Genomic DNA, 12727 nt, shown 5'->3' with positions numbered 1-12727 from the left:
ACAGCATGGCTCCGTGTACTGTATTGCCTTTTTCGGTGCACCCTGCTTAGTTTTTTTTGGCACTATGCCCTTTGTTTTCATCTCCACGTGTGAATAATGGGAGGAACTCCCAACCGTACCAAGCGCCCTTTTGTGTGCCATCTATCCTACATTTGTTTTTTCCCTGCAGGAAACACAATTTTATATAAACTAGAGGATACAGCTGGTGGCAACCCATTCGACCTCTCCTGTAATGCAACAAAAAATTACAACATGGAACATTTAAAAATGTTGCACGACAGAACTGTTATTTACAAATATTTGGTGAAGAATCTGTGTCATACTTATTTTCGGTAGGTATTAATTAAAATCAATACCAACAAGGTTAAGATGATTATGTGAGTGTTTAAAATTCTGCTTCACAACACGATTTTATTACATTATCTGCAGGAGATACTAAAGGACACAAAACCATTGATGTACAAAAGTTATACTGGTAGGAACCCACTGGTTCCACCAGCCCACAGGGGATTATTGTGTCCGTCCGTCGTGCAGGGAGGGGCTGGGTGGGGAGGGTGGGGAGGGGCTGGGTGGGGAGGGGCTGGGTGGGGAGGGTGGGGCTGGATGCGGAGGGGCTGGTCACCCCGTGGTGCCCTTATCAAACTCCACGTTTAACCTACTCACGCCGGCTTGTGCCCGCCCTCACAGTCGGGCATATTTGCGGAATACACCACGCCGCCGTTGACCCTGGCCATTGACCGAGCAACCCAACGTTCCTACCAGCTCCCTCCGCAGGAATGACTTTGTAACTGCCACTAGCGGCTGCAGAGGTCATGCAATCTATTACACTCAACATATTAAAATATAATTTCGGATTCTTACACATGGGATTGATGCATGTAACATGAGCTTACGAATCGATAGGTACATCTTTATAGCTCTAATATGCAGTAGAAGCTGGACATAAGCACAGTTCTGGTAAAGTCACGTAGGTACAAAATAAATTAAATCGCGATGTTTCGGGCGCAACACAAGTGCCCGTCATCAGATGGAAACAACCACGGCAATAAACAATTGTTGAAGTGCGCAAAAGGAGGCTGCTTGTGACACGAGGCTATATATACGTAAGAGGGGGGGGAGGGAGGAGCCAGAGAGGAGAGATAGAGAGGGTGGAAGTGTGGGGTAAGGGGAGTGGCGAAGTGCAAGCTGCAACCCGAGCACGACAAAATGTCGGGTCTGGGAAGTGAGCGGGGCTGGAGGGTAGGAGGCTGAAGAAACTGCAGATGTGGATACGAAGGCAAACTCTAAAGCTGTTAAGGTTTTACCTGGTTAATAACATCCTTCCAATGATTTCTCAATTTGTATCCATCATTAGCAGGAAGTGTTACTACCTAGGCCACATTGCCCGAAACGACCACAAATACCAGCTATTAAAGCAAATCCTGGAAGGAAAAATCGAAGGGAAAAAACGACCAGGACGGCCAAAAACGACATGGCTCAGTAACATCAAAACATGGCTACAATTAACAACAGCACAAACTCTACACGCCGTGCTAGACCGGGACCAATATCATCGTGAAGTCGCACACGCCATTAGGCAGCACTAAAGAAGAAGAAGTATCCATCTTCTCGGTTGAAGTTATGTCTATGTTTATATATCTGGATGGCTTCATGAACAAACCTTTGATAGTAGCCCGAAGGTGTGCAGAGCACCTTGGTCTCGGAAAAAACAATATAATGAGAGCCCACAGCGTTATAACAATGGTCAGCCACAGCGGAGGTATTATTCCTGCCGTGTTTCAGATCTCACTTGTGCTCGCGAACACGAGCACAAGGCAGACCATTGTTATAACGCTGTGGGCGCTCATAATATAGTTTTTTTCCTGAGACCAAGGTGCTCTGCAAACCTTCGGGTTACTATCAAAGGTTTGTTCATGAAGCCATCCCGATATATAAACATAACTTCAACCGAGAAGATGGATACAAATTGAGCAATCATTGGAAGGATGTTATTAACCAGGTAAAACCTTAACTTGCACTTCGCCACTCCCCCTACCCCACACCCCCACCCTCTCTATCTCTCCTCCCTGGCTCCTCCCCCCCCCCTCTTACGTATATATAGCCTCGTGTCACAAGCAGCCTCCTTTTGCCCACTTCAGCAATTGTTTATTGCTGTGGTTGTTTCCACCTGATGACGGGCACTTGTGTTTGCGCCCGACACGTCGTGATTTAATTTATTTTGTACCTACGTGACTTTACCGAAAGAACCAAAGAGTATGGATTCCTGCAGTCACGAAAACTTCAAATCTAGATGTAACACATGCTTACATTACACTGGTGGCAGGAAAGCCAAGGGAAACTTCTGATAGAGCACACTTCACAGTTAAAGCGTACCCTGCCTTGTTCCCAAGGGGTGTCGTTATATCCAGCATCCGCTGTATCGCCCAAATATATGGGGTCTCAAACAACAACAATTCACGGAATGTTCTGAAAATCTAACAGTTAAAAGTTTTTTTTTCTTAAGGTCAAGAGGAGCTTCATTTGTATACTCCATCCTTATGCGCTGCAATTAAAATACGCCAAGGTGATGACAACACACTCGGCAAGAATGGAAATGCTGTGGTGGGTGGGGCTCAGCTGAGCCATCGAGATGTATAAATTGACAAGCCTGGTGCCCGCCCGACCGCCTGCCCTATTACTCCTTGAATATGAATTAAACGTGAACGCTCTGTCTCTATTAAACATTAAGTTACAACTATGAAAGTTGAGAGGACACGAGTATGAACAAGTTGAAAATGAGGCTTAATGAGACCTAGTTGAAATAAAGTTTGACTTAATGCCTTATTCACGAAGCAGTCTTTTCATCGTGAACAGCACTGACAGTGTTCTATCTGCTGCTGGATGAAGGCCTCCTCACACCATCTACATCCGTCAGGTGCTGGAATGCCACAATCCATCTGACTCATCACTCCACCTCTGCGTCCAACACTGTAGCCTTCTTCATCATGTTCTCCTAACATGCTTAATTTTGTCTCCATTTATATTCATGCCTTTGTTTCCCAAAAACAATCGAGGTAAAACAGCTTGTGTTATTTTGAATAACTTTTACTAAAGCACGTTTCCTTGTTTGACTCCCTTTCTCACAAGCATTCTACTAATTTCTTCATGTCATCTGCATACAGCCATTCCATTTTTCATAAATTGCTGCATTATATCAAAACACATTTGATTTCTTACTTGGTTTGTGAGAGCTTGGTTGACCGCATTAGTTTTCACTCATTGTAATGCATTTCCATAGCCTATAAAGCTCAAATGGTAAAGAAACCCCTCCTACAAATATTTAAGATAGTCTTTTTAAATGCAGGACACCTTCATGCATCATTCCATAAATGCAGTTTAATCTAATTTAACATTTAGGAAAGAAGTCCAATAGTTTTGCTCCAACGTGTCCTGTTTCTTTGGTAATGTTCACAGTTGTATTATCTGGTCCAGGAGCTTTCCTTATTTTAATGCTCTAAAGGGTAGTTTACTTCGAATGTGATATCTAGAACTTCAATATCCAGTTTGATTCCTGGTTTTTTTTTCTATCTCAATGTGCAAAAATTTACTCCACTAATTTTAAGATTCTATGCTGATCATGTGATATCTAAATGTATCCCTAAGTGCTATTATTATTATATTTCAAATCAACCTTCTGTTACTGCTTTCATGTTCCAACGGTTTGCTATGATATCTTTAATAATTTCTGTGTTACATTCTCCAATTTCTCTTCTCATTCTTTCCAAAATCATATTACAAAGTTCTGTATATTCCTTCTTTTGTTAAGCATATCTAGCTTGCATATTTTTTTCCTCAGAATGTATTGTGGCTTCAGATAATAATTTTGTTTTGCGTTTAACACTTCCTCTCACTTTCAATGCATTATCCATTGCTGTGCTAATTCTATAATTAAAGTATTGACGTTAATTTAAATGATTTTGACTCTCGGTATTTGAATGTACTGCTTAGTTAATCTGAAATTGTGTTTTTAAAATTTGAATTCTCTCGTTTTTGACTGTACAGCAATTAGCTTTGTCCCCTCATTGGTTATGTTGAAATGCCACCTTGCATCACACCAGCCTGTGATCCCTTTGTGGATGCGATATAAATCCAAGTTGTGTTGTATCAGGTCGAGTTGACTTGTTACACTGGTCTACAATTTTTTTGACGTCTGCCGCAGAGATGAAATGTGCCGTTTATTATGGATTTTGATGTGCTGAATTCAAATATACTGTTCCCAAGATATTTAAGTTTTTACATCTTACGTCTATTCATCATGTCGAGTTTCTCATAAATTGTAAACCTAGGTTTTTTCATGTGTTTATGGTTGCTTTACATGATAACATGTCACCTGTCCTGTTCATGCAACACTTTAAAGATCAGCAAAAGGGTTATATAAAACGTATTATGAAAAAAAACTATAATGTATAGGAGTACATAGTTTAGTCCTTATTCAGTGTCTACTCGGCGCTTCTTGGCTTGTCTCTTGTGTTAATTAAATAGAGCATCTCTTGTCACTGTCCAGCAATAGTCTGCAAGTATTTATGGGCTCCATTTGCCCCGATAGCGTTTCTCCATTGTTGCAATGTCCTGGTGGCATCGCTCGCCATGCTCGTCGCTCACTGCTCCGCAGTTCGGTGGGAAAAAATCTAGATGAGTGGAATTGTTTTTATTTAGTGACATCTTGCCACAAAGGCTTTTGTATGCCTTGAGGTTTTCCACCAATTCCCTGTAGTTGTCCGCCTTGTTGTTTCCGAGAAAATGTGTTGCCACTTACTGGAAGGCTTTCATGCCATCTTTTCCTTGCCACGCAGTGCACTGTCATATGCATCATCTCAAAGAAGTTCACGAATCTGAGGAGCAACAAAGACACCTTCCTCTATCTTAGCTTCACTTAACCTTGCAAATTTTCCAAGGAGGTACTTGAAAGCTGCTTGTGTTTTGTCCATGGCTTTGACAAAGTTCTTCATCAGACCCAGCTTGATGTGTAAACAGTGGTAACATTTTCCTTGATTCAGCAAGTGGTGGATGCGGAACACTTTTCCTCCCAGGCTCCAATGACTGTCGGAGTGGCCAAACTGTCTTGATGTAGTGGGAATCTCTTGCACGACTACCCTATTCGCAGAGAAAACACCGGTACTTTGTGTACCCAGTCTGCAGACCAAGCAAGAGAGCAACAACCTTCAAATCGCCATTAAAGCTGCCACTGATGTTGGTCATAGTTCATGCACCTCAAAAGTTGTTTCATGTTGTCATAGGTTTCCTTAATATGGACTGCTTGACCAAATGGAATTGATGGCAAAACATTGCCATTATGCAGCAAAACAGCTTAAAGACTCATCTTCGATGAATCAATGAACAGTCTCCACTCATTTGGATCATAAACGATGTTGAGGGCTGCCATCACACCAATGTTGTTGCAGGCTACAACATCATCTTCCATGAAGAAGAATGGGACAAGATCCTTTTGACGGTCACGGAACATGGAAACCCGAACATCACCTGCTAGGAGATTCCACTGCTGCAGCCTGGAGCCCAACAGCTCTGCCTTACTCTTGGGTAGTTCCAAATCCCTGACAAGGTATTTCAGTTCACCTTGTGTTATGAGGTGTGGTTCAGAGGATGGGAGAAAATCTGGGTCATGTGACCTTGATGATTCAGGACCAGAAGTTTCATCATCTTCCTCAAGTGAGCCTGGTGCATCAGGAACCGTCAGTCCTTCTCCGTGGGGTACTGGGCGTATAGCTGATGGAATGTTTGGATAATGCACTTTTCCTTCTTTGACACACCTTTCCCAACTGCAGGCACCATGCAGAAGTAGCAATTGCAAATATGATCTGTTGGCTCTCTCCAAATCATTGCACTGCAAAAGGCATACATTTCCTTTTCCTGCTCAACCACTGGCGAAGATTTGTTGCATAAGTGTTGCAGCATGTGTGGGGACCACATTTTGTCCTGATCTCCAATCTTGCAGCCAAAATAAAGGTGATAGGCTTTCTTAACCAGTGGTTATACTGCACTTTTGTGATGCAAAAGTCACTTCACCGCAAACACAGCAGAAGTTATCTGCTTTGTGCACACAAAGTACAAGGCATCTCTGCTCACTTTGGCTAAACATAAATGTGCCCCTTTGCAAAATCAAACACTGACAAATAAGAGAGCACGACACTATAATTTCTAGAACTGATATAGTGCTATTTGTTCAGCAGAGGGATGCAAGCTTAGTTATGATTGCATCATCCATGACTTCTAGGAATAACATGATGCAATTCATATAATGTATAGTTCAGATTGTATCATTCATTGTTTTGCTCAAAAAGCAAGTACTCTCCAAACCCCGTCATAAATGTATTCATAGATCCAGTCAAAAATATATTTGTCATTTCTGGTTTAAATTGAGATCCCTTCCCTTTATAAATCACTTATACTCTGCCATTCCCAAGTCAAGGGTCGTAGAAACTGACCCAGAAGCATATCTTGAAAACTAGAGCCAATCAACAATTTTAAGCATAATTTTCATTCTCAGTGATGCAGAACTAGTAAAGTTGGACGACATTTATTTCAGAAGCATTTTGGCTGTAGACCAGTGTTATGGGAGGTATGGGTTTCTTAGACAAAGAAGCAATACAAACTATTGTGTTTATATCATACACGTCTTATAAAGACCAAGTTAAATTGGTTAACTGTATTTGAATCCAATCTCCAGAATGTTTTAATCACATACCTACCAATGGAATCTCTTATAGATATTAAGGATTGTTAAAAGAATAACACCCTCTTGTGTAAAAAATATTGGGTTTTAATGGACTGCAGCAGACCCCAGTATGTGTAATAATTCATAAGGATTGACTATTGGGCTCATCATGTTTCTAAAATGCCAGGTAGGACGATCCCGAGTGTCACATTACATGGCAAACCGAAGGAAAAAAAACAAAGGAGAAAAGAACAGGGTTGTGTTGGGAGTGCCAGGCAAGTGGGAATCATTCAACAGCTCTGCAAGAAAACAGTATAAGCCTCTGGCTGCACACAACCCACAATGTGCAAATGGTGCATTAAATATATTTCCAGGATACAGTAAAGTTAATTTAGTTTTGTCTAACAGTGCTCAACAACTATCTTTGACAAGAGGCAATTCCTTAGTATTTTCTGACATGACTTTAACTCCCGAGACAACACTATGAATATATATAAATACAACAATATATATTTCATATGCATGGTTTACACACAAGCTCACTACAGGGCCATTTAATAAGCAACATGCCACTTATAAGATATGTCACGAAGTATATGACAGTGGCCCTGTTGACAGTGTGTACTCGTATTCACAATGGACTGCTTTGAAATGGCATTGTAAAACACACAAAGCGCACACACATATCCACTACATAGCAGTTATTTTCAGTCTACAGTAATTAAACATTTGCGATGAAGGAGTGCTGGTGTTGTCCAAAATGGCATATACATGATAGTTAAAATTTAACAATCCCATATTGTTATTCTAAGGTTAGCTAGTGTAATCATGGAAAGTTCAATCGATTCATTGATTAAAATAAATTATTGTGCTCACGATACGTGTATGAAATCATGCCTGTATCAAATCATTCTCAAATTCAATTCAAGGACATGTTAATTATATAAGTGCTATGCAGGATCAAACCAACAAAGCTTCCGATATCTGATGAGATCAGGCACTTTGTGGGAAATTTGGCCATTGCCTGAAATTTGGTGCAGTGTTCCAACCTTGACAACAACAAAAAAAACACGAACATAACAGCTTACTGCTTCCATATGAGGGCAGTGGACAGTGAAGCAGCTGTAGCTCCAAGCGTCGCAGCAACCAATATCCTGCGCACATGAGGCTGCCCCTCCTGCATGCTGTGCTGGCACGTGTAACCACGTATAGCACATGGCAGGACCCGCAAGGCATGGTACACACGGAGCCTCCACATCGCCATCACCTTGGGAGAGACACAAATTACACGGCAGATGTATTTTGTTAATTCAAGTGACCTCTAGTTGGCCCACCCAGATGTTGCAATGCTTTCAAAAGATACAGCGTAAAGGCGCAAACCCGTCATTATTTCCCCCTCGCCACACAAAACAGGAGGACCTCCACTCGAGCGGGCTCCTGAAGAGCCTTCATGGAGGGCATCAGGCTTACCCTTCCACACTGGCCAGACGTCTTGGAAGAGGTGGGAATACCCACACTTAACCTTCCCACACATTACTTCCCAATAGATTCAGCTATGGTGTACCCATTTATACTGCTTAGTGGACTGTGAGGAGGGGTGGGGGTTTAAGTAATGTGCCCATTGTTTCGATGGCCGTGCCAGGAGATTGAATTGAACCTGCAACTTCTGGATTGCAAGTATAGTCTTCTAACCATTACACCAAGGCTGTATCTTCTCTTTTCATATATAGAATTTAAAAAATCTACTCCATACTGACCAATTAAACACGCATATGTAGTATTTGTGCGTAGTGTAACTGTAATTTTATACAGAAGTTCACATATCGGACTATTTTACATATCCCCAAATGAGTTGTATGTGCGACATTGTGCAGTATTGTGCAAATAACTTTCGACTAATGCCCCATGGCTCCAGCTCAATAAAGAACACATTAGAAGCCAGAGCAAGTCCATAGCAACGGTTTTAAAAAATAAGTGTATTAGGTTATGCCACAGCATATGGCAAACAACAGTTGCAAATACCTCCACAACGTAAAAAAAATTGTTTAGAAATTTAGTGTTATGCATTTCCTTGTGTATGTGGTCTTGTAATTTGCAGAGCTGGACAATTCCCAGAAGGTACCCCCAATTTCATGATCTAGTGAGGTGTTGAAGTGAGCATTGACAAGGACGTAACCATAGACACAGATTCCCTGTAGAATTGAGTGTGCAGCCACTGGCTGTAAATACGTGTTGGTCATCACGATAGCTTGGCACTTGCTCTAAATGAAGTTTATCATGTTATAGTAATTATTACACTATTGCCTATGCCTCCCCATCATCCGCCTGTGTTTACAGAGAAGTTTTCCGATTCAAAATATAAATACTGTAATAGCCTTTGTCCACCCCGGAAACATTAACGGAGTATTGGGATGTTTGGCCAATTCCATTAGTGAGTGTTTGGCATAAGGGGAGAAACAAACAATGCTCAATACTGATAAATTCCAGAATATATCGCTCTCCTGTCCGCGTCTAGACACTACATGATCAAAACTACAAAGTCCAGCATTCCCAGGCAGTCTCTCAGCCAGTACAAAGTTCAACCCTGCTTACCTTCCAAAATCAGACAATATTTTGCACATTCAAGGCGACTGGTCATACACACATCTATTCATTCGGAAAAAAAGAATGTAGTAATAGATTAGCACCCCATGTCAATCAACCGCTGGATAAAAGCCACCCCAGGCACGTTGGTCAGTATGGGTCGGCAAAATTCTAGAATTACATTTTTGAAAAACCAGATGTAAAACACCAAAGGTGTCTTGATATCAGCACAAATGTCTAACATTGTATTATACTGTATTTACAAAAAAATTACCAACTGCCCTGCTGTATTTAGACACTTTTGTGAGATAGAACTTGCCATCTCACAATATACCATTACACTAAACGAATTGACAATGAATGTACACTTAACGTTTACCAGCTAAACAGAGTTCAAACCAGCACTAATCTACTAAAATTGTCTTGTGCGTGCCTGTCCTATAATTACTCTCCTGGCAATCATGCATCATTTATTTAATAATGCAGTCCTTTATATGACCACATGATAGCCTAAGAATACATACGTAGTGACTGCCTCAGAGACACTAGGAGTAGGAGGCACTCTATTTATTAACAGCCTTCACGGTTCACAAGAGGTAACTACAACTCCCAGTCAGGACAGCTGGCAGACTGCCTGACTGACGACGCCGAGAAGGTGAAGACGTTGACGAAGACTCCAGCAGCACGACAGGATCCCACTCCAAGCAACAGCCCCGAACCTTCGCTCGGCGTCCCCTTTTATCCTCCCGGCGTGGCCTCGCTCCGCCCCAGTCACACCCCCCTTTCTAGAACCTACCAGCGGGTTCCCGGAATTCCCTCACGTGCCCCTCTGTAACCCTTCCCCTACATCCCTCTCTCTGGCTTATCACGTGACCTGATGTCAGACAGGGCTGCTGTACCTGCAGACACCCTTCTCTGCCAGCAACCAGCGCTATGCTACGTAGTGACCCATTCCATGTCACTACACATATGTATTCTTTAAAGAGGACCTTGAGATATCACCCAACATATCAGGGGAAAAAAAGAGACAAAATAGGAATTCAATTTTACAAGAGAATGGAGGCAATAAAACGTCGCATTTTCTAAAATATATAAGATTTAAACAAATGTTGCAAACACATTGAAAATAAACTTTATAAAGGTTGCGGCCGTTACGCAATGGCTTCCAAGCGCCGAGATTGACGAAGGCATATGAATCATCACTGTCGAGGTGCTTAGAAGAAAACACATCTTTAAACAAAATAAATTGAATTTCAAAACACGTGCGATTTCACGTGTCAAGATGGAGTGGGCCCCACGAGCCCAATTGAACACTGTACTGTATTTGTCAATTTTCTCACAGTAGCCTAGCTTTTAACTGTCTGATCGTCATCAGGCATAATAAACCCACTGCTGAATGAAAGCCTCCTCCAGCCGCCTTCCCCTCTCACGAGTCTGCGATGGCAACATTCCAACCAGAAACCTGCACAATGAACTGATCGAATCACTCCAAGCTTTACAAAACGTCATCATAACAATGCACATCACAGCACTGTGCATTACGTTTGCTAAGTGTTTCAGGTGATAATGGCCATATCAGAACGGTACCAATAGCGTTCAGTTCATGGGGGTTTGAATTCTGGTTTCCGGGTAGCTTGGTTTAATCCAGCAGGGAATGTTAGTTATAAGAGTCCATATAAACACGTTATACTGGTAGGAACCTCCTGGTTACACCAGCCCACAGGGGATTATTGTGTCCGTCCGTCCGTCGTGCAGGGAGGGGGTGGGTGTGGAGGGAGGGGCTGGGTGGAGAGGGTGGGGCTGGGTGGGGAGGGGAGGGTGGAAAGAGGCTGGGTGGGGAGGGGCTGAGTGGGGAGGGGCTGAGTGGGGAGGGGCTGGTCACCCGTGGTGCCCTTATAAAACTCAACGTTTAACCTACTCACGCCGGCTTGTGCCCGCCCTCAGTCGCCCATATTTGAGGAATACACCACACCGCCGTTGACCCTGGCCATTGACCGAGCAACCCAACGTTCCTACCAGCTCCATCCGCAGGAATGTGTCATCAACATGACATTATAGTTGTAGATTCGCCAATAACAGTAGGGTACTGTATAAAATGTATCAACATCAGTCAATACAAATTACACAGCAGGCCAAATTGCCTCTAAGAGGCGCTCTTTAGAGCCCTCGAATCCGAGTCGATGGCGAAAGCCCTTCCTGCGAGCAGTGGCGCGAGCACGCAATTGCAGGGCTGCCCCTTTAACCTCCATTCACCATCATCACCACAATCCATGCAGACAGCCCGTGGGGTGGTGGTCCACTGCACATTTTGTAATTAGGTTTTTTCGGTAAAGTCACGTAGGTAAAAATAAAAACAAATAATAAAAATGATATGATTTTATTTCTATTATCATTTTTATCATTTATTTTTTTTACTTACGTAACTTTACCGAAAAAACCCAAGAGTATGAACCCTTGCAGTCACGAAAGCTTCACATCTAGAATTTTGTCATCATTAGTTTCCACTTTCCTCCGATTTGTGCCAGTCTGCTCAAGTAGCGCGCACATCTTCCTGGCACCAATCTCTTACGTCGTGCGGAGTTTACCTCCCTTACCTGTATAGTAAAGCAGTTAGCCCAAAATACGGTACCACTATTGATCCATACTAACGCTTATTATAAGTTGGTAACAAGTTTACTGCTATACATCAACACAGAGCGAAGCCAAACGCTGTACAGTACAACAGTATAACTGTACAACGTCACGATGCACCGCTGCATTTGACTTTACGCGCCTGACGAGAACTTTCCCGGCTATGAACGGGCCTTACATGACACACAATACACGCGGATACAACGAATCTATTGAGAAGTAATCCACACACCTGATGTGAAACATCGCGGTTTTACTCTCAGCCGCCAAACATCGCGACGCGACTCCCTGAGTAGGGGATGGAAACTAATGCCAGCGCCGTAGACTGCTAAAATGAAAGGCCGGCAATGGTGTACCACGCGGCATCTTTGAAGTTTTTTTTATAAACAAAAGTCTATCGCTCTCTCTCTCAAATTCTTACCGTAGCCGACGTGCGGATGGGAGCTGTTCCCACTGTAATTCCGTTTGCGTGAGGTGCGCATGCGCAGTTGCGGCTACGCGACGCCACTTGAGCGCGCGTGGGTGGGGGCTGCAGGGGGGGCGGTGGAGGATGCCCCTCCCCCTCACCCGGTGGGGGCTTCCGTTTATTGGGATCCCAAATTCTCAAAAAATGCCAAAAAATTCACATTTTTTTCTGTTGTGATGGAAATTGATTTTCTCTCTCGTCATTTACAGATCTCATCGATGGCAGATTCTGCAACAGACCTGCACTCTACAACATAGATGAACAAACAACATGTCTCATTCATATATCTGTCACGCTACATAAAATTAAAAAATTACACAACCCATCGGCCCAAC

General features: G+C 42.7%; 1 protein-coding gene across 2 annotated transcripts in view; it reads right to left on the bottom strand.

Moving 5' to 3' along the window:
• Positions 1-12437, bottom strand: part of MICU1 (mitochondrial calcium uptake 1) — a 49834-nt gene extending 37397 nt beyond the window's left edge. For both annotated transcript variants that reach the window (XM_078859592.1, XM_078859593.1), the window contains exons 1-2: positions 12348-12437; positions 7801-7979 (exon numbers count right to left, since the gene is read on the bottom strand). In XM_078859592.1, coding sequence (XP_078715718.1) covers positions 7801-7976 — 176 coding nt within the window. In that variant the 5' untranslated portion in view covers positions 7977-7979; positions 12348-12437. The remainder of the gene's footprint in view (positions 1-7800; positions 7980-12347) is intronic.
• Between the last annotated feature and the right edge of the window lie 290 nt (positions 12438-12727).

This window comes from Lampetra fluviatilis, chromosome 9, assembly GCF_964198595.1.
Source record: "Lampetra fluviatilis chromosome 9, kcLamFluv1.1, whole genome shotgun sequence".
Classification (NCBI taxonomy): domain Eukaryota; kingdom Metazoa; phylum Chordata; class Hyperoartia; order Petromyzontiformes; family Petromyzontidae; genus Lampetra; species Lampetra fluviatilis.
Note: the sequence above shows the minus strand (reverse complement) of the source record. Positions and strands in the feature narration are given on the sequence as shown.